General features: G+C 44.5%; 1 protein-coding gene across 9 annotated transcripts in view; it reads right to left on the bottom strand.

Moving 5' to 3' along the window:
• Positions 1 to 22,528, bottom strand: part of Top3alpha (topoisomerase 3-alpha) — a 62,787-nt gene extending 40,259 nt beyond the window's left edge. For 2 of the 9 annotated variants that reach the window (XR_008608999.2, XR_011894700.1), the window contains exons 1-8: positions 21,714 to 22,479; positions 18,517 to 18,704; positions 18,267 to 18,410; positions 17,959 to 18,129; positions 16,823 to 16,929; positions 16,656 to 16,730; positions 16,071 to 16,251; positions 14,249 to 14,355 (exon numbers count right to left, since the gene is read on the bottom strand). Coding sequence is in view for 7 of the 9 variants with exons in the window: in XM_055062793.2 (XP_054918768.1) it covers positions 14,249 to 14,355; positions 16,071 to 16,251; positions 16,656 to 16,730; positions 16,823 to 16,929; positions 17,959 to 18,129; positions 18,267 to 18,410; positions 18,517 to 18,704; positions 21,714 to 22,054 (1,314 nt within the window). In the remaining 2 variants the exon portion in view is untranslated. The other 7 variants (XM_050195072.2, XM_055062793.2, XM_055062792.2 and 4 more) reach the window with 7 other exon arrangements.
• Positions 22,529 to 27,955: the final 5,427 nt, after the last annotated feature.

Here is a 27,955-nt window from a genome sequence, read left to right as displayed (position 1 = left end):
CTGACATGATATTTTTTACTATTCTTTTTTTTTGTTAAATGAAGGCCTTAGGCTTCTAAACCCTAGAAAGAATACTGGCAAGGCTCATATCACCGTAAACAACTTAACATAATAGCTTTTCTATAGCCAGTTTCGCGTTCTTTTCTTAGGAGGTTTCTGTGTCGTGATGTCATGACACAGAATGAGGTCACAATGACGCAGGACATTTCAACATTTTGACACTTACTCCAGCTTTAATGCGGTCATCTCCTGCACTGCTATTTTTAATGCGTTCAGCTCCGGTGCTGCTACTTGTTATGAGCGCCGATGTAGCAGCATAGCAGACAACCGAGAGAGAAAAAGTGAGTGTCAGTCTCGCGTTGTCCTGCTCCCATGTGACCACCTTCTGTATCGGGACGTCCAGACACAGTAGAAACGAAACGGAAACTGGCTGTGGAAAAGATATTATATTAAAATATTTAGGGCGCTCTGAGGCTTGCCAGCACTTTTTCTGAGCTTTCGAGGTCCTGGACCTTCATTTCACGCAAAAAATAGAGTAAAAAAATATAATGTCAGTACTCCTTTAGAATACAAAATAGAGAGAAAAAATGTAAGTAAACTTCTAAAATACTGCTTATTTCTACCCAGCTGAAGTAAAAACCTAAAATAAATAACAATCACAGCTCTGTTCTTAAGGAACAACTCATACTTGCAAACATACAAACCACACTTTGCTAAGTAAAATGACGTGTACAGCTTTGGTTAGGCTATGGCAAATTTGCTAAAGCAGGGAAGTGCACACAAATTGTCACTCCAAGCGCGTGTGGGTCCCCATGACACGCAAACGGGTGCTACTTTAGAAGCAGCAAGCAGATTAAAATCTTGCATAGTTATGTAACATTACATCTTTCTATGCAAATTAAACGTTCTGGTTTGGAATTTGGATACATCTTCATTCCAAGCATTTAGTATTATCATCACATCTTACAGTTTTAGAGAAAACAAGAAAAGGAAGGTGTACATAGATAAAATAGGACAAACAGTGGCTAGCTGACATTCTTAATTTGCTTGATATTTTTGTCATTGCTGTAGTATAGAATACTGTACAGTGATCCACACTTATTTTTCCTCAGAGTATATTCCAACTATATGGAAGTTATGAAACCTACCTAATACGTTCTACAATAAAGTTTTAAAAAATCCCAACATCTTTTATCAATACATTAAAAGCATAATGCATGCTCTTGCTTTTGCACAATGCTACTTTCAAATGAACTGCTGCCACCATCACTGCATATGTGATGATGAAAGGCCCATGACTATAAGTAAGGTGTCAATGTGGTCAGAGTGAACAGCGCATACTAGCTACGACAATGATGCCCTGCTGTAACCACTAACTTTCTCTTCGGTGCTTTGGCACCTTGGGGCCCCTGCATCTGCAGCTTAACTAGCTATTTTAAGCAGCACTGAGCACCACTTGGTAAGTGTGCCAACAATGCTCGATGTAGCAATAGCCACCTATTTAGGACTGTGGCCCCTATCGCCAGCACATAGGGTGTTGTGGACAATGTGAAAGTGAAAAATTCGAGCATGGGCAAAGCATGTTGCACATTCCATAGCTGCAAGGCCAGCTACATCACAGACATGCATTTTGCACAGCCTGTCTAATTTGTGCCTTTGGTGGGTGAAGCCTTGACTAATTAACTGAAAAAATAAAAAAAGCAAGCCATAACGACAAGGGTTCTGCTTTCTGTGTTCCTCTGCACAACAAAAAAGCTTTAGGCATCCTCTCTAAACTTTGGATGGAGCTGCGTTTACTTTAGTATACTATAACCACGTACCCGGGCTGTGCAAGTCAGACCTGCATGTCAGTGTCTGACTTTGTACGGCAACTCTACCTTAACCCTTTAGTGCACAATGTTGCATATTTCCACAAAGCAAGAAATGGCACCAAAGATAAGTGCTCGCAACATTTGGGGCTTTCTCAGAACATTGCTGCATTTATGCAACATAGTTTCGAATACTGCACATCATGGGCTGCTATTTACACAACAGTGGTGAAAGCTAAGCCTAGACAAGCATGGCAGACACCTCACGAACGTGTCATCAGTGATTCAGGTAAGTCTTCACAGTTTTCACAGTTTCGAGTTCATTGCTGGGCACAATGGAGCCAAACAAAATATCTCTGGTCGTTGCCTACATCTTGATTGAGTAGACACTAAGCAGCTTTCTTACGTCAGAATAATTTGTCTGACGGGGGAAAAAGCTCCTATAAGTAATTGCAAAAATGCAACAATGTGCACCAGGAATTATTTTTTATAACAGAACGGTTGAAATAGATTTTAGGTACTTTTATGGTCATGAAATACCATCTGATAAAAGGACAGAAACTTGTACGGGAGCGACAATGACACAGACTAAATGTTCCATTATTTTTTATAATGAGGACTTGCAGATACATGAAATGTAGATACATGAAGTTGAATTTTTTTTAAAGGTGTTTTGAGTTTACACGTGTACTATAAAAGAGAAACACAGCAATCAACCATAATGAACCTGCACAGAAGCTCTTCCTGCTGGCAGAGTTCAAGACTAGCCTTGCTACATCAGTTTATGAGCAGCCAGAAAAATAAAGGCAGAGAGGAAGACTTCGCAATGAATCGGTGGAGGAAGTTATCTAAATGAAGAAAAGGGCCACTTCAGTACTGTGTCCATCTCAAGATGTCAGAAGAAATCATGATTTCCCAATTTTTAAGCTGTTTCAGTACACAAATAATTTTGTCTCCTAACTGAAGATTAGGCCCTGGGTGACAGCGGTACAAGATTTATGGATGCAAGGAGCCTAAACGAGTTAGGCTATGCTTACATTTGGAGGCAAAGTGGGAGGAAGTGGCAAAAGCCGCAAGAAATCCACTCACTGCACAGCTTAAGTGGGAGGAAAACCAGGCGGTGAGGGCAATCGGTCTTGGATTGAAGTTTTCCCCACAGAGACAGTGGAAAGTCACTCCTGTTCACCAGAAGCTGCACTTGCATGCACACACTATTTCTTTAAATTGCAGCACATTTCATGCATGCCCTGTTATATACCTTGGATCCAACCTTAAGCCTTCGACTTCCACCAAGACTTCCCCCAAAGATATGCAACCCTTTCGTGTAGGCTATGGTTGGGCGTCAGATTTACCGATGCCTATGCGTTCCGCATAGGGATGGCTGACACTACAGCCTGTGGCCACTGCAACGATGAAGAAACAATCTGTCTTCTTCTCTGCCAGTGTCCACAGTACAGTGTGCAGAGACAATTGCTTTCCGTTGTGCTCAACCAGCTGTACGACTGGCCTCTGCTGGAAGAAAGAATTCTACAACATCGACAGGGCTTTACATTGCATCAGAAGGCTGTGCAAGTGCTATTGCATTTCTTGAGACCCATCGGCCTGTATGAACACCTCCAATTGGAATCCCCTTCCTGTTTCTTTAACTCTTTCTCTCTCTTTCTGTCCTCTTTCAAACCCCTATCCCCCCCCCCCAGTGCAGGGTAAAAAACCAGAAACTTGTATTTGGTTAACCTCCCGGCCTTTCTTCTTTCTCCTCTCTTGTAAATTGAAGATGGCACTGAAACTGTCAGCCACCATGCTCATCGACGAAATCAATAACAACCCCATGCAGAAAACAACTGGCTAAAATAATCGAATCTCTTTTTCCTCTTGAACATCCACTGTTAAAATTCAATACTGAAGAGTGCAGACAAGAAGCAAAGTGGCATGCAATCACTGCCTTTGATGACAAATGAATCAATAAATGTCCTGATTGAAATAGTGTGGTGATGAGTGTCAAGATGCGGACAAATGTGCGCGCAGTAGGTAGAGGCAGTGAGTGGCGGCAGTGGTCGAAAAACAAATGTGAACATCTCGGATATGCACAGCACAGAATTTCCATGAAAATACGGTGCTGCACATGCTCGGGAGTCTGCGAGCATTGTATAACAAGAATGTAGCACGCTACCAGTAACTTATGTAACTAGGAATCAAGATGTACAGTATGGCCCACTCTTAATAAAGACAACACCAAATTTGTATGCCAGCACTGATTACAGCTCAGTTCCAGTATATGAAGGTCAGGTATGATATGGTATGATGAGCTTTATTCACATCCTGAAGATCAACCCTTAGGTTGACGCAGGCGGCTCCCACGTCGGGACAGTAAGGTTTAACCTTACCACCGTATCGTATGCCTTCTGGACGGCCTGTACTTAATCAAAAAGAACTTCACCTGTAAAGGACTCGTCGCCACCAGTCTCTTTCCTTGTCACAGTCTGTGAAAGACACAGGACACTGCCAAAGCATATGATCCAGAGTAATGATGCCATTACACTTCTCGCAGTTGATTGGTACCTCTCTTTCTGGATATAGCTTGTTAATAAAATTTGGACTCGGATAAGTTCTTGTCTGTAACAATCTCAGAGTCACCGCTTGAGTTCTATTGAGCTTAGCATGTGGCACTGGGAATTCCCTTCTGTTCATGTAGTAATGCTTTGTGATCTCATTATATGTAAGTAATTGGTCCCTGTTCTCCTCCTATATAGTGCCACGACATTGACACAACTGACAGCCACTCGGTGCAATTCGGTGCCACATGCTAGGCATGTTGGGTGGCTCCCAGTAGAAGACAACGACGAAGGTGCCAGGACAGCTAGAAAAAAGATCTATTGCGTCGACCGAAGTCTTTTGTGGCTTCGTCTATGACAAACTGGTGGAGGTGCTGGGTACGCGTCTATGCACTCTGACCCCCAGGAACTGGAAGCGGACAACCTACGTAAAAGCCAACGGTTTCAAAGACTGTCTCCGGAATACGGCCTGCAAGATCTGCCGAGGATGCCCACCACAACCGCAAGCCAGACACAGGAGACATACGGTACGAGACAGCCTCCTGCATAGCTGGTTCTCCACACGCCATGCTGGCCACGGCCGTTCCATGGTGAGCCTTTTGAGGACGTGGAAGACTGGCTCGATGACTTCGATCGTGTGGCTGACGTCAATTATTGGGATGAACAGAAAAAGTTAAGGAACGTGTACTTCAACCTAGAGGACTCTGCCCAAACATGGTTCGCTAACCACGAGCCATCCATCACCACCTGGCAAGAATTTCAATGGCAGATACGCGATATGTACAGCAGTCCCACAAGAAAAGAGTGAGCAGAGCAAGCCCTTCAGAGTAGGGTTCAAAAGCCAAACGAAAGCGTAGCCATGTTCGTAGAGGACATGTCGCAGCTTTTAAAGCGTACTGACCCTGGCATGACAGAAGCGAAGAAGGTCCGCCTGCTGATGCGTGCAGTGAAGGAGCAGCTGTACGCTGGACTGATGCGAAGGCCTCCAGCTACAGTAGCTGAGTTCGTCAGTGAGGCGACAACAATGAAGCGACCCCTTCAGCAACGCTCCTCAGTCTACGATCGCCAAATCAGCCTGGGATCAGCATCTTCTGTCTCGTTGCCCTGCGACACCGATGTACTTCGAGAGCTTGTGTGTAGTGTCGTGCGTGAGGAGCTCGATCAACTACAGGGAGTGCGATTTCAACCAACCGTAACATCCTTCACAGATATAAGCTGCGAAGAAGTCTGCCAGGCGGGACAGCCATTCGTGCAAACCAGACCTGAAGCCGCCCCCATACTAACTTATGCGCAAGCAGTGAGGCTACCTGCGCAGCCCGTGAACCACCGTAACCCGCCTTCTTCTGAAAAACCGCTGTGCCACTTCCAGGGCCAAGCTTCACATACAAATATGTACGGGTCGACGAGCCCCCGAATCAATACGCAAAAGTCAGACGTGTGGCGCACACCTGACTATCAGCCACTCTGCTTCCACTGTGGCGAAGCGGGCCACTTGTACTGTGCCTGCTACTACCGAAGCATAGGACTCCAGGGCTATCACCCGGGCGCTCGTCGCCCACGTGAGGGAGAGCGCTCGAGAGAAATCCAGCAATATCTGGCCAGTCAACCTTCGTCGCCGTACGCACAGTTCCCACTGGTTGAACAGTCCCTGCCAATGACTCTATCTCTGTCTCCGCTGAGGCGCCAGTCACGATCACCACCTCCTCGATGATCGGTGTCACCTAGCCGCTACAATACGTTCTCCGCTTCCGTGGGCGACTGGCCCAGAAGCCCAAGTTGGGGAAACTAAGAACAGCGGCCTCCAGGGGTGGGGCTACTGTCCAACAAACTTCGAAAGATCCACCGCTGCGACACCCCGACGTCGTCGACGATGACGACGACGACTGCATACCTTCGGCACCTTCCTTCGAAAACCGTAAACCTGTTTCAGCCGACATACTCATTTCTGTAGATAACCACCCGGTAACCGCTCTTGTCGATACTGGTGCCGATTATTCTGTCATGAGCGGACAACTGGTTACTGCATTTCGCAAGGTGACGACACCGTGGCCAGGACCTAAGCTCCGTACAGCCGGTGGTCATGCTCTCACGCCAATAGGCAAATGCACTGCGAGGATACAAATTCGTGAGGCCACATTTGTCGGTTCATTTATTATACTGGCAGAGTGCTCTAGGCAGGTCATACTCAGCATGGACTTTCTTCTGGAGTATGGCGCAATCATAAACCTTCGCGAGTTGCTTGTCACTTTTTCCAGCGAACACGCAACTCATTCGGACGACTATCACCCACAGTCCACGGTGTTACGCATTTCGGGTGACTGCGCTACTTTACCACCCCGAAGTATTGCGTTGATCACCGTAGAAACAGACGATGATCCTCCCCATCTCGGAATCGCTGAAGGCAATCTGTCAGTCTTGTTGGCTTGACAGGTTTGCGTAGCCCGCGGCATCTTGCAGCTGTCGTCACGGACTGCTCAGATTTTAGTGACCAATTTCAGTAGTCAATACCAGCACTTCGCCCCACGAACTGCCATCGCCTATTTGGAGCCAGTCAGTGACTCTCCTGCTTGTTTCACTGTAGGACACAATGATGGAAATTCTAACTGTGACGTACCAGCCAACAGCAATATTGATGTGAATTCTAAACTATCAGGTGAACAACAAGCTAGCATTCGAAGCCTTTTACAGTCTTTTGCGGACTGTTTCGCTTCAACATCGAAGGTCAACCAAATGCCTATTGCGAAACACGGAATTATTACAAATCCCAATGAAAGATCCGTGCGCCAACGTGCCTACCGTGTTTCTCGTAAAGAGCAAGATGCCCTCCGAAATCAAGTCCAACAAATGCTTACCGACGACATCATACAGCCCTCCACCAGTCCATGGGCGTCACTTGTGGCTCTCGTGAAAAAAAAAAGACGGTACACTGCGTTTTTGCGTTGACTATCGCAAGCTTAACAACGTTACCAAGAAGGAGGTTTATCCCCTTCCCCCATCGATGAGTCTTTGGACCGCCTTCGACATGCTCGATACTTCTCATCGATGGACCTTCGTAACGGCTACTGGCAAACAGAGGTTGATGACCGTGACCGTGAGAAAACCGCATTTATTACGCCTGATGGACTCTACGAATTCAAGGTCCTTCCTTTCGGATTGTGCTCTGCGCCTGCTACTTTTCAGCGCATGATGGACACGGTTCTATCAGGTCTCAGGTAGCAGTCATGCCTTGTCTATTTAGATGACATCGTTGTGTTTTCAGAAACTTTTGAGCAGCATCTCTAGCGCTTAGAAGCATTTCTTGACACACTTCGTACTGCTGGCCTGTCTCTAAAGCCTGAACAATGCCATTTCGGGTATGACGAACTCGACCAGACCCCGACAAAATGATTGCTGTTGCTTTGTTTCCAACATCTTCGAACAAACACAAACTCCTCCGTTTTCAAGCGCTTTGCGCATATTATCGACGCTTCGTGGATAATTTTTCACGGATAGCCGAGCCTTTGCCATGGTTAACAAAGGATAATGTTCCATTTGTCTGGGAGCAGGACCAACAAGAGGCCTTCTGTGAACTCCAGAAACATCTGCACACACCTCCAGTTCTAGGACACTATGACGAGGACAGTGACACCGAGTTGCACACGGATGCCGGCAACGTTAGCCTTGGTGCCGTCCTCATACAGTGGTGAGATGGAGCCGAGCGCGTCATTGCGTACGCAAGTCGCACTTTGTCTCCAGCTGAAAGGAACTATTCCACCACGGAGAAGAAATGCTTGGTCATTGTGTGGGCAATTGCTAAGTTCCGGCCATACTTGTACGACGGATCGTTTCGAGTTGTGACAAATCACCATTCATTATGCTGGCTCGCCAATCTGAAGGATCCATCTGGCCGTCTTGCACGCTGGAGTCTTCGCTTGCAAGAATACGCTATGACGACAATGTTCAAGTCCAGGCGTAAACACACCGACGCTGACTGCCTGTCACGTGCTCCACTTCAACCGTTGCCATTCGATGTTGATGAAGAGGACGCATTTCTTTCCAGTATCACAGTATCAGACATCAGCAAGCAACAGCGCGATGATTCATAACTCCGGCCTCTCATCCACTACCTGGAGAACCGTCTACCAGAGCTGCCTCATATGTTCGCCCGCAAGTTATCCTCGTTTTTTCTCCGCGATGGCGTTCTCTACAAATTGGGTTTTCACTCGACCGCAACCGCCTGCTTCCTTGTAGTGCCGTCTTCACTACGTGACGACATCCTGCGTGCCTCTCACGAGGAGCCATCGTCGGGCCACTTGGGATTCGCACTGACGTTCTTACGCATACACCAAAAGTACTTCTGGCCTAACCTTCGTCGTGACGTAAAGCAATATGTGAAGACATGCGCAACTGCCAGAGACGCAGGACACCACCTGTGCATACCGCTAGACTTCTCCGTCCCATGGATCCTCTGCAGATCCCTTTTCAGCAGATTGGCATCGATTTGCTTAGACCATTCCCCATGTCGAGGGCTGGTAACCGTTGGATTGCTGTTGCCACAGACTACCTTACACGTTACATTGAAACCTGAGCTCTCCCACGAGGCACTGCTAATGATATTGCGACCTTCTTTGTACATGGTATCGTAATCCGCCACGGTGCTCCAACAGTGGTTATAACTGACCGGGGCACAGCATTTACAGCGCCGCTCACAGAAGATGTCATGCTTCTCAGTGGTACAGTTCCCCGCAAAGCCACTGCTTACCATCCCCAGATGAATGGGCTCACAGAAAGGCTAAACAAAACGATCGCTGATATGATTTCCATGTATGTTAACGTCGACCACAAAAACTGGAACGACGTTCTCCCATATATTATGTTTGCATATAATACTGCCGTTCAAGAAACTACCGGCCTCATCCCTTTTCGCTTGGTGCATGGCCGCAAAGCTGTCACAACGTTGGACGTAATGCTTTTACCCAGCCACTGTTCTAATGTTGTCACTGATGCTGCCGAATTCGCTCGATGCGCCGAAGAGGTGCTCCAGCTCGCGCAAATGTGTATCCGCTACCAACAACACAACGACGCCGACTGATACAATCTTCGTCACCGCGACGTCACTTATCAACCCAGTGACAAAGTATGGGTGTGGACACCGATCCGCCAGCGTGGTCGGTCGGAGAAACTTTTGCGCCGCTACTTTGGACCTTATAGGACCGTTCAATGACTCAGTGACGTTACATACGAAGTGATTCCTGAAGGAAAAGGCACCACTCACCATCCCCGACGCCCACGTCTGTCCGATGTCGTTCACGTCTCTAGGTTGAAGCTATACCACTCCCGCTGACCGCAAAGCTCTACACCTCTCTCACCATCTACGTCTTCCTTAACAGTATCACCGTGGCAATCTCCAGTGCAACAATGTTCCACATCGAGACGATGCTTCTAGGGAGGGGGGTAATGCCACGACCTTGACACAACTGACAGCCACTCGGTGCAATTCGGTGCCACATGCTAGGTATGTTGGGTGGCTCCCAGTAGAAGACAACGACGAAGGTGCCAGGACAGCTAGATAAAAGATCCATTGCATCAACCGAAGTCTTTGGGGCTTTGTCTGTGACAATATCATTATGGTCCTGGTCGCATAGTTCACAGATAGTAAGTCCTCGTGCAGCTGCGTTAGCCATATCGTTTAAATTCTTCCGAGATGGATCGACAGAACCCATGTGTGCAGGAAACCAGCGGATTTCGATCCCCTGGATGTCCATCTCACCTATCAGCTGGGCAGCCCTTTTGGTTACAAAGCCTTTGGTAAAGTGTCAAACAGCCATCTTAGAGTTGCTGTAAAGTCGCGTCTACTTATTATTCCTTAAACCCTAAAGCCAATGCTATCACTACTTGTTCCGCGACTGTCGTGTCTTTAGTCATGATTGTAATAGCATCCCGAATGAGACCATCTGTATCTACTACTACTGCCGTAAAGGCTTTCTTTCCTCTGACCCATGCAGCATCTACAAAAGCCGCATGTTCTCTGTCGTGTTCTATCTATTGCAGGAGAGCTTTGGCTCTTGCCTTTCGTCTTTCCAGGTTGTGCGCAGGGTGCATATGAAGGTCCAGAAAACATTTTTTTTTTATTGATAGAATTTCTGTTGAATAGAATTACGTGCTTTTCTTCCCTCTGAAACTAATGAAATAGTCATGTTCTTTTGTAAAGAATATCAATGAGGTTATCATTTTAATAGTGGACCTGTGTTTTGCGGCTATCTTTTATTTAATGCACAGAAATTTTTGCTTTCCAGTTTTTCTCCGAAATACAGAAGGGCTATACTAACTTTATGGCAGGTGAGCTATCGTAAGGCCAATCTGCGTGACAGATGAAAGAACCATGCATCACGTGACTTGATCGCCGCTCCGCACGCAGCCGGCGCCGATGGTAAAGAGCAGGTGCCGTCCGCACTGTTTCATCGTCATGTTTGGTGTCATTTGCCACCAGTTAAACATTCTGAAATTTGGAGGGTATCGGCAAATTCATGCGACAACCCCCTGGCCCCCTCTTGTTCATCTACCATCTGCACAAATGCACGTAACCAGCCATGACACTCTCACGTCTGCCCTATAAATCCAAAGCTAGTCTTGTGACGGGTTGCTCGAAGCAACAAAAGGAGACCAATGTGCATCTAGGAACGACGTCGGGAACGAGAGGCCGCCGTACGGTGTGTCGTATATATGGCGGCTGTGAACAACTTTGTTACCATCCCATGCACTCGCTTTTGTTTCACTTTCGTTGTTAAAATCTATGCGAAGCTTTCAAAACTTTGCGTAGTTTTTAACAAGTGCATTGGATCTGCATTAGATTTTTTTTTCTTTTTTGCACGCCACATACTGACATAGCACAACCACATTTACACACCTACACGTCATTTGCAGCGAAGCATGCATATACCCGGCTAATTCTTATCTTTCCTCCAAAGCAAAACTCACCCAAACACATGACCACTGGGACCTCGTCCAAGGTTTTTCTTCCTCTGAGCGGTTCCTGGTATACTTTAGTATATGCATGCATAGTCAGCATTTCACGCCATGACCAAATTGTTGTGCTATGCCCAGACTTGCTCATGCTGCTTTGTTTGGTGTTGCAGCAGATGTTTGTTCCACCACTTTCAGATACAAAATTCATTCAGAGTGCACAGACATTGACAACACAGCTAGAGGTATGAACGGCAAAATTGTAGTAGCAGTACTTTGCTAAAAAGCTCAGGGCATCCCCACCCTGTCTTTTCCTTGGTTAGATACGTTCACTGTGCTCCAGCACGATCAAAAGTCATGCTTTGCATACTAATGTGGAGGTAATCTGCAATGACTGAAATCAAGTCACGCCGTCATGTCAGTAGTTCCATCCCCACATTTCCCTAGCTTTGGACAAATTTCCCTTTTTTAATGACAAGGACTAAAATGCTTAGATCAGGGCAAATTTCCCTAGAGCTGGCAGCACTGTCCAGGATACACATCACTTACAATGAAGTTGTGGTTCTCGTAACTTTGAATCTAGAGTGGGGCTTCCAGCAAACCACTGTGAGCATCCCTTCAACACATAAAAATTGTCAGCTGCTCACCCAACTCACCGCCATCAACGGTGACAAAAAAGGATATTCAAAGGCTGCCCCAAACCAATGATGTATCATGCCTCATCAATAAAGTATGAAAAATAAAAGAAAAATTTGGGGTATGGTGCCAGCCAGATCCCCACACAAGGTCTAATGCAAGTTTCAAATGTATCTCAGCTGACTAGAGCATTTTACGAAGAATGAGTTAGAAAGATCAGAATAATGTTGAGAAGTAGTGTACCTCGTTCTGAAGCACCTCATGACATGATCGAGCACAAAGGCATTCCTGGCTGACAAAGCTTTAAACACTGCGGCAATAGCCCTAGAATACCGGTATACATTTAAACTCAAATCACCACCTTTGCAGAAAGTATTGAACTATAAATATTTAGGCGTAACAACAACCAGTAACTTATCGTGGAACATATACATAAATACCATCTACTTCTCTACTTTGTAGAAGTTATGCTTTCTATGGCGGAAGTTTAAAAATGCTTCCTTTTACGTCAGCTTCCTTATTGTTCTCGAATTAGGCCTAATCTGGAACATGCTTTCATATTGTGGGACCCTACCCACCTTATCAGCTATGGCGTGGCACTGCTAGCACGACCTCGCAGGATCAAATCCTAGCTGCGGTGGCCTCATTTCGATCGGGGCAAAATGTAAAAATGCCTGTGTCCCGTGCATTGAAGGCACATTAAAGATCCTCTGGTGGTCAAAATTAATCCGGAGTCCCTCACTACGGCGTCCTCATAATCAAATCGTTGTTTTGGCACATAAAACCCCAGAATTCAATTCAATTCAATATTATGGGACCCTAATACAAAATGCAATATCAAAAACCTGTAAGGAATCTAAAGAAAAGCGATATGGTTCACTTACAGCAAATTTTCAGCCACTGACTCCCCCACCGCATTATTAAAGACTAATGGGATTGACCTACTAGAACTTAGAAGAAAGAAAAGCAGATTGTAATACCTTTCACTACTCTTTAATGACACGCTATCCATAAATACCTCACCATATTTATCACCCTTGCTAACAAGGCATACATAACAGTGCCCTCATTCTATTACACCAATTTTTGTGAGAATGGATACATTTAGGTTTTCTTTCCCAAGGATGATAACAGACTGGAATCGACTGAAGCACTGCCCCATAACCTGCAAAAAAGTTGTATCCATTCTTTATTTGTGCAGTGCTTGTACATTTCTTACTATTAATCTGCATTTTGAATGTCCTCCCTGCTTGGACATTTTGTCTGCGGTATTTTATAATAACGAAATAAGTAAATAAATATATATATTTTTTTATGTGCTCCACACTAAGAGGTGCGTATTTGCATGATATTTCCCAGTTATAACTTGTGTGTTGCAGCCATCGTGGTTCAGGGAAAACACGGGTAAGGCAGGAGATGGAAATTCAAGACAATGAGCAAAACGAGAACAAGCTAAAGGCGGGAGCCAATAGCTCGACAAGTTAAAAATACAACTCCACTTGTCGAAATATTGGCTCCCGCTTTTGCCTTGTTCTCATTTTGCTCATAGCCATCTTGGTTGTAGCACTTGAGAAGAACATTACAGGCAGCCTAACTGGTGCAGCAGATATGCAATCATCAAAGTACAATGTTGGGATGATATGTGCACAGCTGTCAAGGTGTGTGGTGCAAAAGGAAAAAAGAACAAACGGACAGAATGAGCACCCTTTCTGTCCAAGGCACTCTTTCTGTCAACTTGTTGTTTATGATTTTTGCCTTTCACGCCACACACCTTGACAGCCATGTACTGTGTGTTTGTGTTAAGTTATACATTGTCAAACTATGCGAAAATTGCAGCTTGCGTAAGTGCAACACCATGCCTTCTCATGTCTGATATATGTATATATAAAAGAAATAAGCATACTTTTCCTGCTAAAAATAATCATGGATTCATTTATTCTAGACATCAGGCAATGACATAACTAATCGAGCAAATAAATAATGTCGGCCAGCCACCTGTTGCTTGAGCTGCTCCGAAATGTCCCCAAGATTTACATCAAAGCCACCATAAATGTTCCACAATGTCCTTCACACTTTCACAGCTTGTTGATACTCTATGATTAATGCAACAGGATTGAGAGGCAGATCATTTTGTAATAGAAGGCATCTTTTCTTGTAAAATTAAGTATTCCCATTATTACAGTAACTCTTAATTGACTGTGCTGTTACATGGCTGTGCAATCTTTAATGAAAGAAACAAAAAAGAATATGGCATGTTTTTAAAAAATGGCCATTAACAGTCATAATGAGGAGAAAGGCAGGCCGACCCACCTCCAGGTTAAGGGCGCTTTTGACTGGATGAATAGGTGGGTGAGCCTGGTCTGTTTTGTTGCCCTGCCGTGGAGTCAAACCATCTTGCAAAAGGCGACGTGCAAAATCTGTAAACATAATTCCAGTTGGTTTGTACAAGTACTGCCAAAATTCAATGATATCAATGAAAAAAGTTCCAGAATAAGAGCTTAGCATGCCAGTTTTTGTTCCTCGCATTGCAATCACAGCACAGCTAATTTGGATTTGGATTACTTCTGTAAACCTCAAATTGCCACATCTATCTCTGCATCTGATTTTGTGCATCTACATCGACATTTAGCAAGAAAGTGTGCTTACTGAATAAAACTACTACTTTTCCAGACTACTTTTACTACACATGGAGATACAGTAGACTTCCATTAATTCGACTCACGTTCATTTGATTTTTTGCTTAATTCAATCCTGAACGAAGGTCTCAGCCGGTGCCCATGCATTTCTATGAGCAAAAACTTGCATTATTTCTATCCTAATATTAGAATAGTGCAAATACTGCTAAATGAATCAGTGGTGTGTTTCGACATTTTTTCTGGATCTTGCTTAATTCGACCCGCCGGATAATTTGATAAATTTAGTCGGTCCCGTCAGGGTCCAATTAACGGAAGTTGACTCTAATAAGGCATCAGCCTGATCCAGAATTTAGGTTTCATATAGCTACTAATATTTAAAAGACAGCATATTTTTTTCTAACTGCTATGAATGAGACAGCAATGTGTTTCATAAGATGATACTGATGATTTATGTTGTCTTTGCCTTTGCATTGACTCATCATTCAGGGAACCCGGATCTGACACTCATATAAAACAGAAAAGACACAAGAAAATAGGAATAAATAATTCATCTTATGGTCACATCATTTTTGTAAGAAAGCAACATTGTATGCTACTGCAACACAACTTTTGTCACAGTACCTAGCACTTAGGCTGAGTAATGAATTTATGCTTGTTTATTCAGCCGACATTTAGACAGTGTTAGTCTTTTCACAAAGGTAAACACAGAGGCAACAAAAAGAAAGCAAATCTGTTCTAAAATAAGCCTAAATGTTGACAACAGTGTACATGAACATGACAACTTCAAAAGCTTCAGTAGAGTGTTGAATTGGGCAGATTGCTACATTACTATACTTGAAGGAAACAGCACTAAAGACAGGATAATGAAGAGAGGAGACAAACAGGATGCTGTGTCTGTCTCCTCTCATCACTGTCCTGTTTCTAGCACTGTTTCCTTCACACTCAAATGCTTCGAATCAGACACTACAAATAGAGTGCACACTATCATTTGGGTAAAAAGCATTACAAAGCAAATTTACCCTGGATTACTTTTTCGCATAGCCTCCCAATAAGACATTTTATTATTTGGCAACTAATATTTCAGAAAGGTGGTTTGCTGGGAGAGTTGGTAATATTTCACTTTTTTTGTTCTCATTGATTCTTGGAATTAATTTATTAATGGAGTTTTCTCACAGCCATATGTTTCTTGACTTTCAACTCTAACCCCCCCCCGAAGAAAAACTTTTTAGGCATGTTAGCATGGTACTACTTGAACACATTATTTGCTCATATGTTGGCTGCATGCTATGTTTTTCTTGTTACAGGAATCCCTTTTTAGTGTTTCCTGTGGCAATGCAATGATACAAATTTGTCAAGTAGCCTCAGCTCTATCTCTTTCCCACAAATCTTGCATTCCTTCATAGCATTAAATTCTTTTATAAACCTTTTTATGAATGCAACTGCATGCATAACATAAAGGGCCCTGATGTGGTGTGACAGCATCAACAGTAGTGCACCTCCCCAACGTGGGTCCTGTGTTTGGGCTTCCACGAGAGAGCTCAGGTTGAGGTCAGCTGGAAACTTGGTGGTTTCAGTACGTGGGTAGCTAATGAAGCCATCAGTATAGAGCTTTTCCGCCACTTGCATAGTGTCCTTGGCTGTCATACGGAGTTTCCTGGATGCCAGTTTCTCCAGCTCCTGTGGCCATTGTCAAGGACACATACACAAATAATGTATGGTTTTGTGCTGCAGTCAATGGAAATGGTAAGAGACGTGGACATTTGACAGGCAAAATTTTTTTCCGTGCCTCTTTTAAGCAACGCAGGCTTTTCAAGAGTACTATGCCTAACATAAAAACAAGGACTCGACATTGTGAATGTTAAGCAGGCGAAAATGAAATTCAAGGAGAAAAATGCTTCAGCATTACCGCAAAGGCAGAATCTCTGGCAATGAAATACGAGAACAAAAATTGGCACTTGCCTTTTTACACAATGTCAAAAACAATGAGCAACAATTAAAACAGCTGGATCAGATTTTACAAGTTTGACAAAATGTATCAGAAAAGATATATACAGGCATTGTGAAATTGGTTCAACACCTACCACAGTGTCCATAGGTTGTGGTCGCCATTTTGACTTTGGTTTACTTTTGACTTCAATCACTTTTGCTTGAGGAGGCTGCAAAATAAAACAGAAAAAGAGCAATTTCTTTTTCTCGCACTGCATTTGCTTCAAACGGTTGTATGCAAATGACAGCAGAAAGAGCTTACGTTCCCATGTAGGCACCGCTCATACAGCAGGAAACAGACGTGGTAGTCAAACAACCGATGCCGTTTCCACAAAAACTCGGCTTTTATACCATCCTTCGAGTGAAACACTAAATGCCAAAAAAACAGTATAACTAAAAATTTTCTAGCATCAAATGTTGTGACACCAGCCAGCAATTTTTGAAAAACACCTTACAACAAAACAAATGTTTTTTACTATGTGATCAGGATACCTATATTACATGCCTAAACTGCCATAGTTTGAACCATGGACCTTTGACACTACCACATTGCCAGTGTGTTTGTTTGCCTGTATAGAGATAATCTGTATTTCTGCCTAGCAAAAAGGACTGACTCTTATACAGTGGTAGCAAACAAACAAATCAAGTGTATGAACTTGTATTTCATTAATGAGCATCACAAAGCCATGCGAAAGCTTTACTATGCTAAACATGTAACAAATGTAATATTCATGACAAAAGCAACTAAACCAAAAGCCTCCCCAGCTTGCTATTTCAGTTCACTGAAGTCATTACAGTCTGACCGCAACATAACTTTAAAGTGAAGCAGGTATGAGGTCCAAACCACAATGAAAGGAATTGCTAGGAAGGCTGTCCTCAGTGTCAATAACAAAAGTAGTTTGACGAACGTTTACATCAAATTAAATATATAGCTATTATTGGGGGCATAAACACAAATACATCAGACATGCTCATATCATATTTCAATGTATTTACTCGTTTAATCACAGCCCTACTTTCACACCGAGGGCACTACTGTAGGGAGGGATGTACACAGAAAGGTACAAGAAATCTGACATTAAAATTGGGCATTGCGCAGAAGGCTAAAATATCAAGAAAAACAAACAAACAAACAAATTCAATAGCAGGTGTTTTGAATGAGTCACTAAATTCCATAAGTAGCAATATATCATATGGTACAAGTAAAACGATACAAAGAAACAATGACAAAGTGTGTCAAAGAAATTATGATGATGATGATGATGATGATAATAATAATAATAATAATAAATGTGACCCATTAAACAGTAGCCCACATTTCAAAGTCTGAGCAATTACTATTATATTTTCAGGTTTTGCAGTAGGCAAACTGCTATGCACACAAGGCAAATAACTTACTTTCAATTTTCCAGAAAGGCTCTGGAACAAAGTTGAGGATGGCCCGATATCTCTCAACTACAAATCCAAGTGTAGGAAACTGACAGCTACCATAGCTGACAAGACGGTCGCCTAACTCTTGTGGAAACTCTCGCTTCAGCCGAAGAGTTTGCAGCCGAGTGAATGCAGCACCTGGTATGTCCAGTGAATCGTGAAAAACAGTTGTCATCAAAGGCATGCAATGGCACCCACTTCAAGAGACACAATGACAATGGCGGGCTATTAGACTGAAGTTGCAATAGCTAAAAAATGCTGCAAGTATGCCATACCTATCCTGAGATCAAGCTCTCTGCGCACGCAAACAGCTGCATTGAGCCTTGCGTCAGGGTCAGTTAAGTTGGCAACCGCACGTGTCACTGCAGCAGGTGTGATTTCAGAGAACCGGGCTCTGTAGACTCTCAGATTTGGCTTCACTGCAATGCAAACAGAAATGAAGATGAGCTTGTTTGAATGTGCAGCAAAAGGGTGCAATTGCTCAATTGCTATCAGTGTCTGCAAGCACGAGGAGAAAGCGCTAACCTTTTCGGCAGACGCCAATGATCTCAAAACCAATGTTCTCGCCTTCTCGGTCACAGTCCGTCCAAATGATAAGTGTGTCACAGTACCTTACTTCCCTTTCCAGTGTTTGCTTAATAAGCTCATATTTTTGGTCGGGGCACATCTCTGCAACTGGAGCATCAAAGAGCTCTGACGGAGCACATGAATGCCTGAAATGATCAAAGAACCAATGAAATGCAGGAATTTTTGTGGTCACTTGACAGCAAAATGGACGAGATTCTCACATTGCACAGTACAGCAACACTACAAGCAACCTCACAGATTTCTGCAGCACATCATGCCATGCTTCTTAATGGATGACGGTTGCCCTCCTTCATTTAATGAAGAACTAAACCTATGCAAAATGCACAGTATTGAGTCAGTCAATAATTATGGCAACAAAAACAATTTGTCACTAAGTTGTAGAGGTGTGCGAATAGTGATTTTTGAGACCAAATTCAATAGTGCCAGAAGTAAATCGAATTGAATATTGAATAGTTTTTTAATAATGAACAGCCATTATCACAGCTGATATATAATGTAATGCCCACTTATATAACACCCCCCCAATAAAGGGGCCCTTAAGGAATAAAACTGAACTGATATAAAATGATGCTCATATCCTAGTATTCTTAGAGTTAGCAAGTTTCTGTGATTACATAGCACATTATGAAGCATTGTTTATTAAAAATTCAAATAGGGCATTAGGAGTAAACAAGTAGTTTCTTCACATGCACAGGACTTAACAGGATGCGAATGATCACTGTATATACAGTCTGTAAAGTATGGCTACATAAGCGATGTAGCCAAGGGGGTGGGGAGGTATCCTGCAAGTCGCTTAGTGGACATATATATTTCTTCTGCTCTGACTGGTTGAGCTGTATGATGCATCAGAAGGAGACAGACACCCCCAGCCAATCGGCACTTCAGCAGCAGATGAAATGGACATGTCCACTAGGTGGACACTTACAGAATGCCCCCCTGCTCCACTACACAAGTCCTCATGTTTTGTATCTGAACTATGTCTGTAGGAGTGAAAGTTTACTGTACGTTTGCTCCAATTTTATGTTTAATTGGGCGCAGTTGACATATTGAAATATTTGAAAAGTACTTGAAAAATATTTGCATTTACTAATAGTGACTATTTGATAAAGACTGAATCAAATAGTATACTATTCTATCCGTTATTTGAAAGTTTCGAAAATCTGCACACCCTACAACGTTCCTGCGTGGAATCGTATCACAGGCCTTACTGCATGACAGTTTTTACAACTGCCGATCACCTTTAATTTTATTTTCTATCACTTCATATTTTAATGTTAATTGCTGCTGTCGTTCAATTTCCTTCCATGTTCCGTTTAAATTTTAATTCATATGCTACAAAAGTATGTCGTTTCACTTATGCTTTAGATAATGCTGTTTCCCCTTTCAGTGAAACAAAATGAAAGTCTCATGCACTTGTCAACACTCACTCGCATTCATATTCACTTCCATTCACACTTACTAGCACTTACTCTTTGACTCACTGTCACTCACTGACATACATACTCACACTCACCAGTAGTCACTCACGTTCATACTCATTACTTCCACTCATACTCACATTAAAAGGGATTCACTCCCGTTCATACCCACATCCATTCACACCATTTGTCACTCACTAATGCTCTATCTCATGCCTGTGAATTCAGTGTGGAGCAAGTATGAATCAATGTATTCAAGAGTGAGTTTGCTGACCTATGGTTTCATGGTTATCAGTCACTACAGGGATGTGATCTTGTAGCGATTCCTTTTCTGATACTATCAATTTTCGGGCTTCATCAGTGGACCAAGCAACACTCATCCTGTGTTATCAATGGGATCAGCTGGCCATTAACAATGCATGATAAGAGTGAAATAGAAACCAGCAGAAGGCATCACTCTAAAATCGCGGCCCTGGTGCTTCAACTGCATGAGAAAAAAACTGCAAAGACTTATTCCAGATTAAAACGAGATTATTGCACTTTTTAGTTCAAGATTAGTGACTCAAAAGCCAAGGTTAGTGTTAAATAAGCACACACAACGAAAACAAGAAAGGCACAGGCACTGCCACAGTGCTGTAGTTGTCCTGCCTGTCAATGACACACTATGAACCAGCTTACGAACTCCCCGAGGTCATCATGCATATAAAACGCTAACAGGAAACATCAAATCTAAGCCTGGATTGTGATGATGTTTAGTAAGCTGAAGGTTGTGTGGTTCATGATAGACGTGCAACCAAATATAATGGAAGCAGCAACGCACACACATATAGGGGGGGAGGGGGAAGAATAGCAAATTAAAGAAACAATAAGCCATTGAGCAATGTCAACCATGTAAAACAAAATACATAAACTACGCCATTCCTGTAGCATTAACACAACAAAAAGCTGAATAGGGACAGAAAGGCTCAATATCAGAAACATGCCTATATAGCACACAGGTGGAACAAACAAAACATTGTTTAGTCCCTTTATCTGCAGTCTTTGTATGCTTACTGACTTCAATTCTATTACTCTCAACCATTATTTTGAAAACGATAATAAACATGACTGCTGTGTACTTCCAGAATATGGCAAAGTACAGCCTTCCTGTACATAGGTATGGCCAGAGAACTGTTGTGCAGCACAAAAAATACACGGGCAGGTCGTTTGTGGGAGCTTGAAATGCCAGTTTCTGAGATGCAATCATGAAGACTCCAGTACAGACGACGTACAAAACGCATCGCCCCCCACGCTGCATGGTTGATACTTATTGCACCGATTTGCAGGATGAGTTCATCACTATAAGATTGAGATTCTCTTAATTTTCTGGGTAACACAGGAAAGCTCGCAAGCATGAAAATGTCACATCACGTCAAACCGAAACATCGCTAGAAGCAAGGAAGGACGGAAGGGGACAAGGGGAGCGCCAAAGAAATGTAATCCAGAAGTACATGTTACTGGGCTAGTCGGTTCATATTGCTTAGTAGACCATAAATATGATCGCTTAGCGCAAACAAGGAAAGACGGAAGAGAACAAGGGGAGCGACAAGAAAGAAGCAGTTGCCGCTATTAAACTCGACCTGCCATCGGCAAATGAGAATGGAAACGGCATATTCAGCGGAACTTTGCTGCGATGTCACATGCAACGTTACAGGCGATCGACTGACAGCAACCCACCATTTCCTGTAGCTACTCACAAAATCCAGGTTCAACAAATGTCCCGACACAGACGTCATGACCATTCTACAAGTGCTGTTGAAAATTCTGTAATCAAACTCGTAGATCTTGTTGTATTTCGACAGTCCTTCGCGTCGCTGATGCCGCCCTTGCGACAAGAGTTCTGCAATATTCTTGGCAGCATCATTTTTTTCGGCCACATTCAAGACTCGCATCCTTGGGTCAGGAACTTTAGAAGTAATGGTTACGCGAGATAAACTAAAGCCATGACAGCAGGGGAGCGCCGGATTTGCGCGAATTGAACTTCGGCGCCGTAAGAAAACACGCAGGCAAGTCAACATCAACGCAAAACACACCACCACGAGACCTACTAAAATGCACCGACACACTACGCGCTAAACCGCCGTGCGCGTGCACTTTGTTTTGGTTATAGCAATATAAGGATTTTCATGGTTTCATGAGTTGCTTATAGGTATTATCTGGTTGGACTGGTTTTACAATCATGCCAAGATGCTGCGAGGTTATGCTAGCATGGGATTGAACCTGAAGGACTGAACCAACGGAACGCAGGAAGTAGAGGTTGTGGTCAGAAATGTCACGAGCAGGGTCACGCGCATAGGTGGTGTCTGTCGTCGTACGCCGCTTAGTTTTATTAACGCGCGTGCAAGCGAAATGCACTAAACCTAATGAATTCGCTACCATAAATGCGTTAAAGGCCAAAGGTATTGCTTTTTTTTTTCATCAAAAGCCGCATGAACAGTCGCTAAAGTATACCACTCATCGAATCCGCACAGCTCCATGCGCCACGAGAGAGCCACGAGACGTTCATTCGAGGGATCGCCAGCCGTTTGTGCGCAGGCGCGGGTAAGAGCGGGCGCGAGAGAGGAAATCCTGGAGATCAGCTGGAGGCTTTTGCATGGCTTTTGCTCCTTTTGGTTCTTTATTCTATGATGACTCTGCCGACTCTGCCTAGGTCATAATGTAGTGAGAAACTCTATGGCCTAGGCACAACTAGCCTATTAGGCCATGCTAGCATCTACTAACTCTATGACGCTAGCACTACGGAGCAGGTTTCTTAGCGCGTGTTGTAGGCGATTGTCCGGAGCGGGATTGAGTTTGTTAGCGCTCCGACGCTGGCTGCCGGCGCGGTAAAATGTACTGACGCCCGATTTGGCGACCGCTGTGTCGGACAGACTGTCTCGCACCGGATCATAGCTTTCTCGCGCCTTACAGCGATGTACCCCGCAAATAACATCACAGATGTTTCTGTGGGAGCAGTAGCGACCGTAGTAGAGACTGGGCCGCGCATATTTAAAATCTAGAAGGCACATCTTTAGCAACCGCGGTTGAACGCGAGTGGGTCAAAGGCCGCCGGTGACGATGACTGACTCAGCATCAGCGCCGCAGGCGCTAGAAAGTCTGTCCGACGTATTCAGAGGCAAAGTTCTGACTGGTGTTGCAGAAGTCGCGGGGCGCGGTAGTGCTGAACTTATCGTCACAAGTTGCGGCTGGAAGTAATATTTATTAAATCGTGTTTTTTACTAATCATAACAACCTGTCATTACTTCGCATTATTGGCGGCGCCTCCAGGACACCAAATTTAAGTGGCAACGGGGACACCAAAGCTAGAACCCGGACTGGTGCGTGGGTAATTAGGGCTCGCCGAGGCTTGCGTGTGCCAGAGGTGTATAAGATCGGCTGTCCGCTATTCCGGACAGCCAATCTTTTATGCGAACACCCCCTGGCACGCTTCGGGCTCCGCGACCCCAACCCACGGGCCGCCCTGCTTCCAGCTTTGATCCCCCCACTACCCCTTGGGTGCCCTGGAGATCCTGCGCTGCCTGCTTTATTATAACCTCAGGTGCTCTCATGAGGCCTCCGTTTGTCGGTTACATATGTGCCCTCTTGGAGCAGTGCTTGTAAAAAATCTATCGTCGCGACGACAAAAAGCGACCCGCGACTTATACAACACCAGTCAGAACCTTGCCCCTTCAGACACAGCGATCACCAAATGGGGCGTCCGTGCCCACTGCCTCACCACGCGGGCAGCGAGCGGCAGAGCGTAAACAAACTCCACCGCACTCCGCAATGCCGGCATGTCTAGGGGACAAAAGCATACAAGACGCGCTAAGAAACCTCCTCCGTAGTGCCTTTAATGGCCTTTAAAGCCTTTAATGGCTCATACTCGCGGCGTCCGTCCGTCCGTGCCCTGGAACGGTGCCAGCTGTGGCCTCTCCCCCTCACACTCTCTCAGCAATCACGTGATGGCACAGCGGCAAGCGCGGCAACGCTCCTTCGTCGGACGTCTCGTTGCAGCAGTCGAGTTAGTCGGATGGCTCCCAAGCGGCCCAGTGATGATTCCAGGGCAAGCGGTTAGGAGAAGCACCCCAAGAATGTGGATTTCCCCCAATAGAAAACGCCAGAAGAATGAGCGAATGCGCATGCGGCGGGCTAACATGTCACCGGGCGCCAAGGCCAGGGACATGGCATAGCCAGTCGAATGGGCACAGGCTTTCGCTGAACACACTTTGGAATTTACGAAGTGTCCTTCAATTTTTTCAATGAGCAAAAGCCCCCAGATTTCCTCTCTCACGCCCGCTCTTACTCGCACCTGCACCCAAACGGCTTGCAATCCCTCGAATGAACGTCTTGTCGGGACACAAGACGTTCAAATGAACGTTTCGTGTCTCGACGAGATGAACGAGACAGTCATTTGAGGGATCGCCAGCAGTTTGTGTGCAGGCGCGAGTAATACCCGTCACACGGGAAAATTTAATGTCATTCGAATGGAATGACATTTGCCATCAAATGAGTTAGGGGAACTCATTCGCATTCGATTTCAAACTGAACGTAAACTCTTGAACCCAGATAGACAACAGCGACATGCAACGTGAAAAGATAATGCGTGCATCAGCAGAGTCAGAAGAGATTCTTTTAGACTTATAAAAAGGAATAATTATTTTTGCCGTGATGATATTTTCACCACGGGCTGTGCTCAAGCGCTATTACTCTTTGCATCAGGAGTCTGTTGTTGCGGTCAGCCATATTGGATGTGTTGATCGAAGTACTTTTAGTTGCGAATAATTGGCGTCAAAATGTTTTCGTCCGTTATAAAACTACCCGTAAAAGTTCTTAAACGTGTTTATTATGCACAACATTTCTTTGAATTCCACAAATTTTTTTCCAATTGTCATTGCTACCATTTGTGAATGCCATTATATTTTACTGTGTAGCGCCGCAAGAGACCGAATGGCATTCGATGCATCGAATGCCATTCAATTCGAATGACATTAAATCTTCCCGTGTGACAGGGGTATAAGAGCGGGCGCGAGAGAGAAAATCTGGGGGCTTTTGCTCCTTTTAGTGCATGTTGCAAGGTCATGTTGCATGCGTTTGTCCTTAGGGGTGCCGGCATTGCGAAGTGGGGTCGAGTTCGTTTACGCTCAGACGCTGGCTGCTGGCGTGGCGAAGCAGCGGGCACTGAAGCCCCATTTGGCGACCGCTGAGTTGAGCAGACCGTCTCGCACCTGTGGCGCTCATGCTAAGTCTGTCGTGCTGGATCACAGCTTTCTCGTGATGTACCTTGTAAATAACAGCACACAGATGTTTCTGTGGGAGCAGTAGCAACCGTAGTAGAGGCGGGCTGCATATATTAAAAATCTATAAGTCGGAGCGCCTTAGCAACTGTGGTTGAATGCAAGTGGCCGGTAGGCTGTCGGTGACGCTCGATGCGCCTGCAACCATTATGAGAATACGTTGCTAAGCTAATCTAACCTAACGTTAACCTAACCAAACGTAGCCAAGACGAAAAGACAATAATCCTGACGGCGTAAGCAGCGAGAATACGGCGCGCTACCATAACGCCTACAAAGTAAATGCCCGGCCACAGTGCTGGAATAGACAATAGCGTGATTTTTCCTTTCCCAGGATTTCGTTGTTAGGCATTAGAGACCATTTGCTTGTATTTATGCGGCACGATGCGTTTATCTAGTCGCAATGTACGATCACTGCGTGGAAGCTTTGGATGTGCAAGAGATATCCAAATCACAAAGACATTTGACGTCTTTTGGATGACCCTTGACTGCCATGTACTAGTAGAACATATTATAGATGTGAACTAGATGTCATTAAATGTCTTGGATATTTGGTCTCTTGTGATATGTCCAATGGATATTTGTGGTTTGCTGGTGTACGTGAAGATTTGTCCTCCGAGAAGTTTAAATGTGTTTTAGTTTCCTCATAACAGAATTATGTTCTCTTGCATGTTTGAATTAACATTCGAAGACATCATGTCTGCAGCTCATGTGTACGTACATCTTACGCACTTTGCAAATTTTCTGACGCAATTTACTTTGAACAGTTTAGTTAGTTCTCCGAGGGGTGGAAGATTTGAATAAGTAGTATACTGCTCTTCTGCTCCCGTGCATGTGCGCGACCTGCGTACATGACGTATCTGTTCTTGATGCGTGGATGCATGCACGTTTTGCCCATTGCAACTTTCACACAGTGTACATGTGCTGTGAACGTAATAGACATTCACAAACGCAATGCAAAAAGCTCCGACATAGTATATGCCCGTCAGAAGTGCACAGCATGTGCCCATGATATCCCTCATGGATATACAATATTGATGCGGCCAAGCGATCGTGTGAAGGACATCTGCAGGACAGCTTTTGACACATCCCTTGGATGTGACGTAATAGTTCAGCAGAAACCCGCAAGGTGGAGAGAAGTAATTAATAAAGGGAAAATAAGACATTCACCCAATTGTAGCAATTGCTGCAAAGCAACCTTTGCTTTGAGTTGTTGATGGTTCAACTTCGCGCTGCCGTCTGCTAACCGCTTGGTTAGCTCAGATGGTAGTGCGGCTGCCCTAGAAAGGCGGTTGTCCCAGGTTCAAGTCCCAGACCAAAATGAATTTTTCTTCAACTGCGATGCTTTCAAGCAATCCGTATAGGTTTCCTTTATAGCAATTGCCACAATTGGGTGGATGTCTCATTTTCCCTTTATTAATCCCTAGAATAACCATGTCCTTTCACTGGATGCCCAAATGATATCCATAGGACGTCATTGTTGTCACTGGGAAGTGTTGTCTGCTTGTTACACCTTGCTCTGCACTGATGCATACTCCGCAATGTTGGTCTCGAAGTTTTTTTTCGTGATAATCATAAACAGTCCTTGTTGCATTGTGGGCTGCAAACATAGCGATCGGCAATATGTGAAGCTGCGGCATTGTGTCCCTCTGCAAGGCAGCAGACCAGCGCAGTGGCTGCAGCGCATCGGACTGTCGGTATCCGATCGACGCCAGGATCTACGAATTTGCTGTCATCACTTCACGACGGAGGATTACTACCACAATAGAGAGCTTTAGCGTGGCCCGTACTCCGGTCAACGCTGACGGACTGGGTGTTTTGCCGGACGGGCAGAGATGCAAACGTAGCAGCTTGCAGGGTGCAGTCACTTGGTGGCGCAGAGCTCAACCAGACAAACACAGAGCTAAAATTGCAGTAACCAAGTTTATTCTACTTTGCTGCTGGTGTAAATTTTTCGCAGCAGTGTAATCGTGAATACATCTTTTTAAATGTTTAAAATGTTTTACACTTGGTTACAGCAATATTATCTGTGTTTGGCTGGTTGAGCTCTGCACCACCAGGTGGTTGCACAGCGCAGGCCGCACTAAACGCTCTCGTTTACGCCATAGGCCCATCCTTCAAAATGCCCAGTTCGCCTGCGTTTACCGGAATACCGGACATGCTCGTCGCTGCAACAGAATGCTCGCAATGCACACTGCTTGGATGGCCCTTACTAGGGAACGACCACCAGGCGACTAGCGGAGAGTGTGGAGAGGCTTTGCGTGCTGGCTCCAAGACACTGGAAGTAGACGACATGACATCGCGTCATGACGCAGAGCCAGTGTAGGCAGCTTATACCAATCGCTTGGCGAACGAGTTGAGACAAAGTATGGCTAGGAAGGAGGGTAACTTGCAATCGTCTGTAGCTCTCTTACTACGAGATGTTTCATGTAAATTCTGGTGTGAATGTTTTAGTGTAGCTGTGCCCTGTGTGTCTACAAAATTTGTCCAACTGTTTCAGGGATCCTGTAACGACACCTTGTACCAGCAAATTTTCACCTTATTCTCTTGGTTTGTGTTGTCTGTCTACTGATTCCCTGCGATGCAACCATACGAACTTACCTTTCCTTTACAGCGATGGTTATGCTGCCACAATTCGTGGGTGTAGAA

The sequence above is a fragment of the Dermacentor andersoni genome, chromosome 1 (assembly GCF_023375885.2).
Source record: "Dermacentor andersoni chromosome 1, qqDerAnde1_hic_scaffold, whole genome shotgun sequence".
Classification (NCBI taxonomy): domain Eukaryota; kingdom Metazoa; phylum Arthropoda; class Arachnida; order Ixodida; family Ixodidae; genus Dermacentor; species Dermacentor andersoni.
Note: the sequence above shows the minus strand (reverse complement) of the source record. Positions and strands in the feature narration are given on the sequence as shown.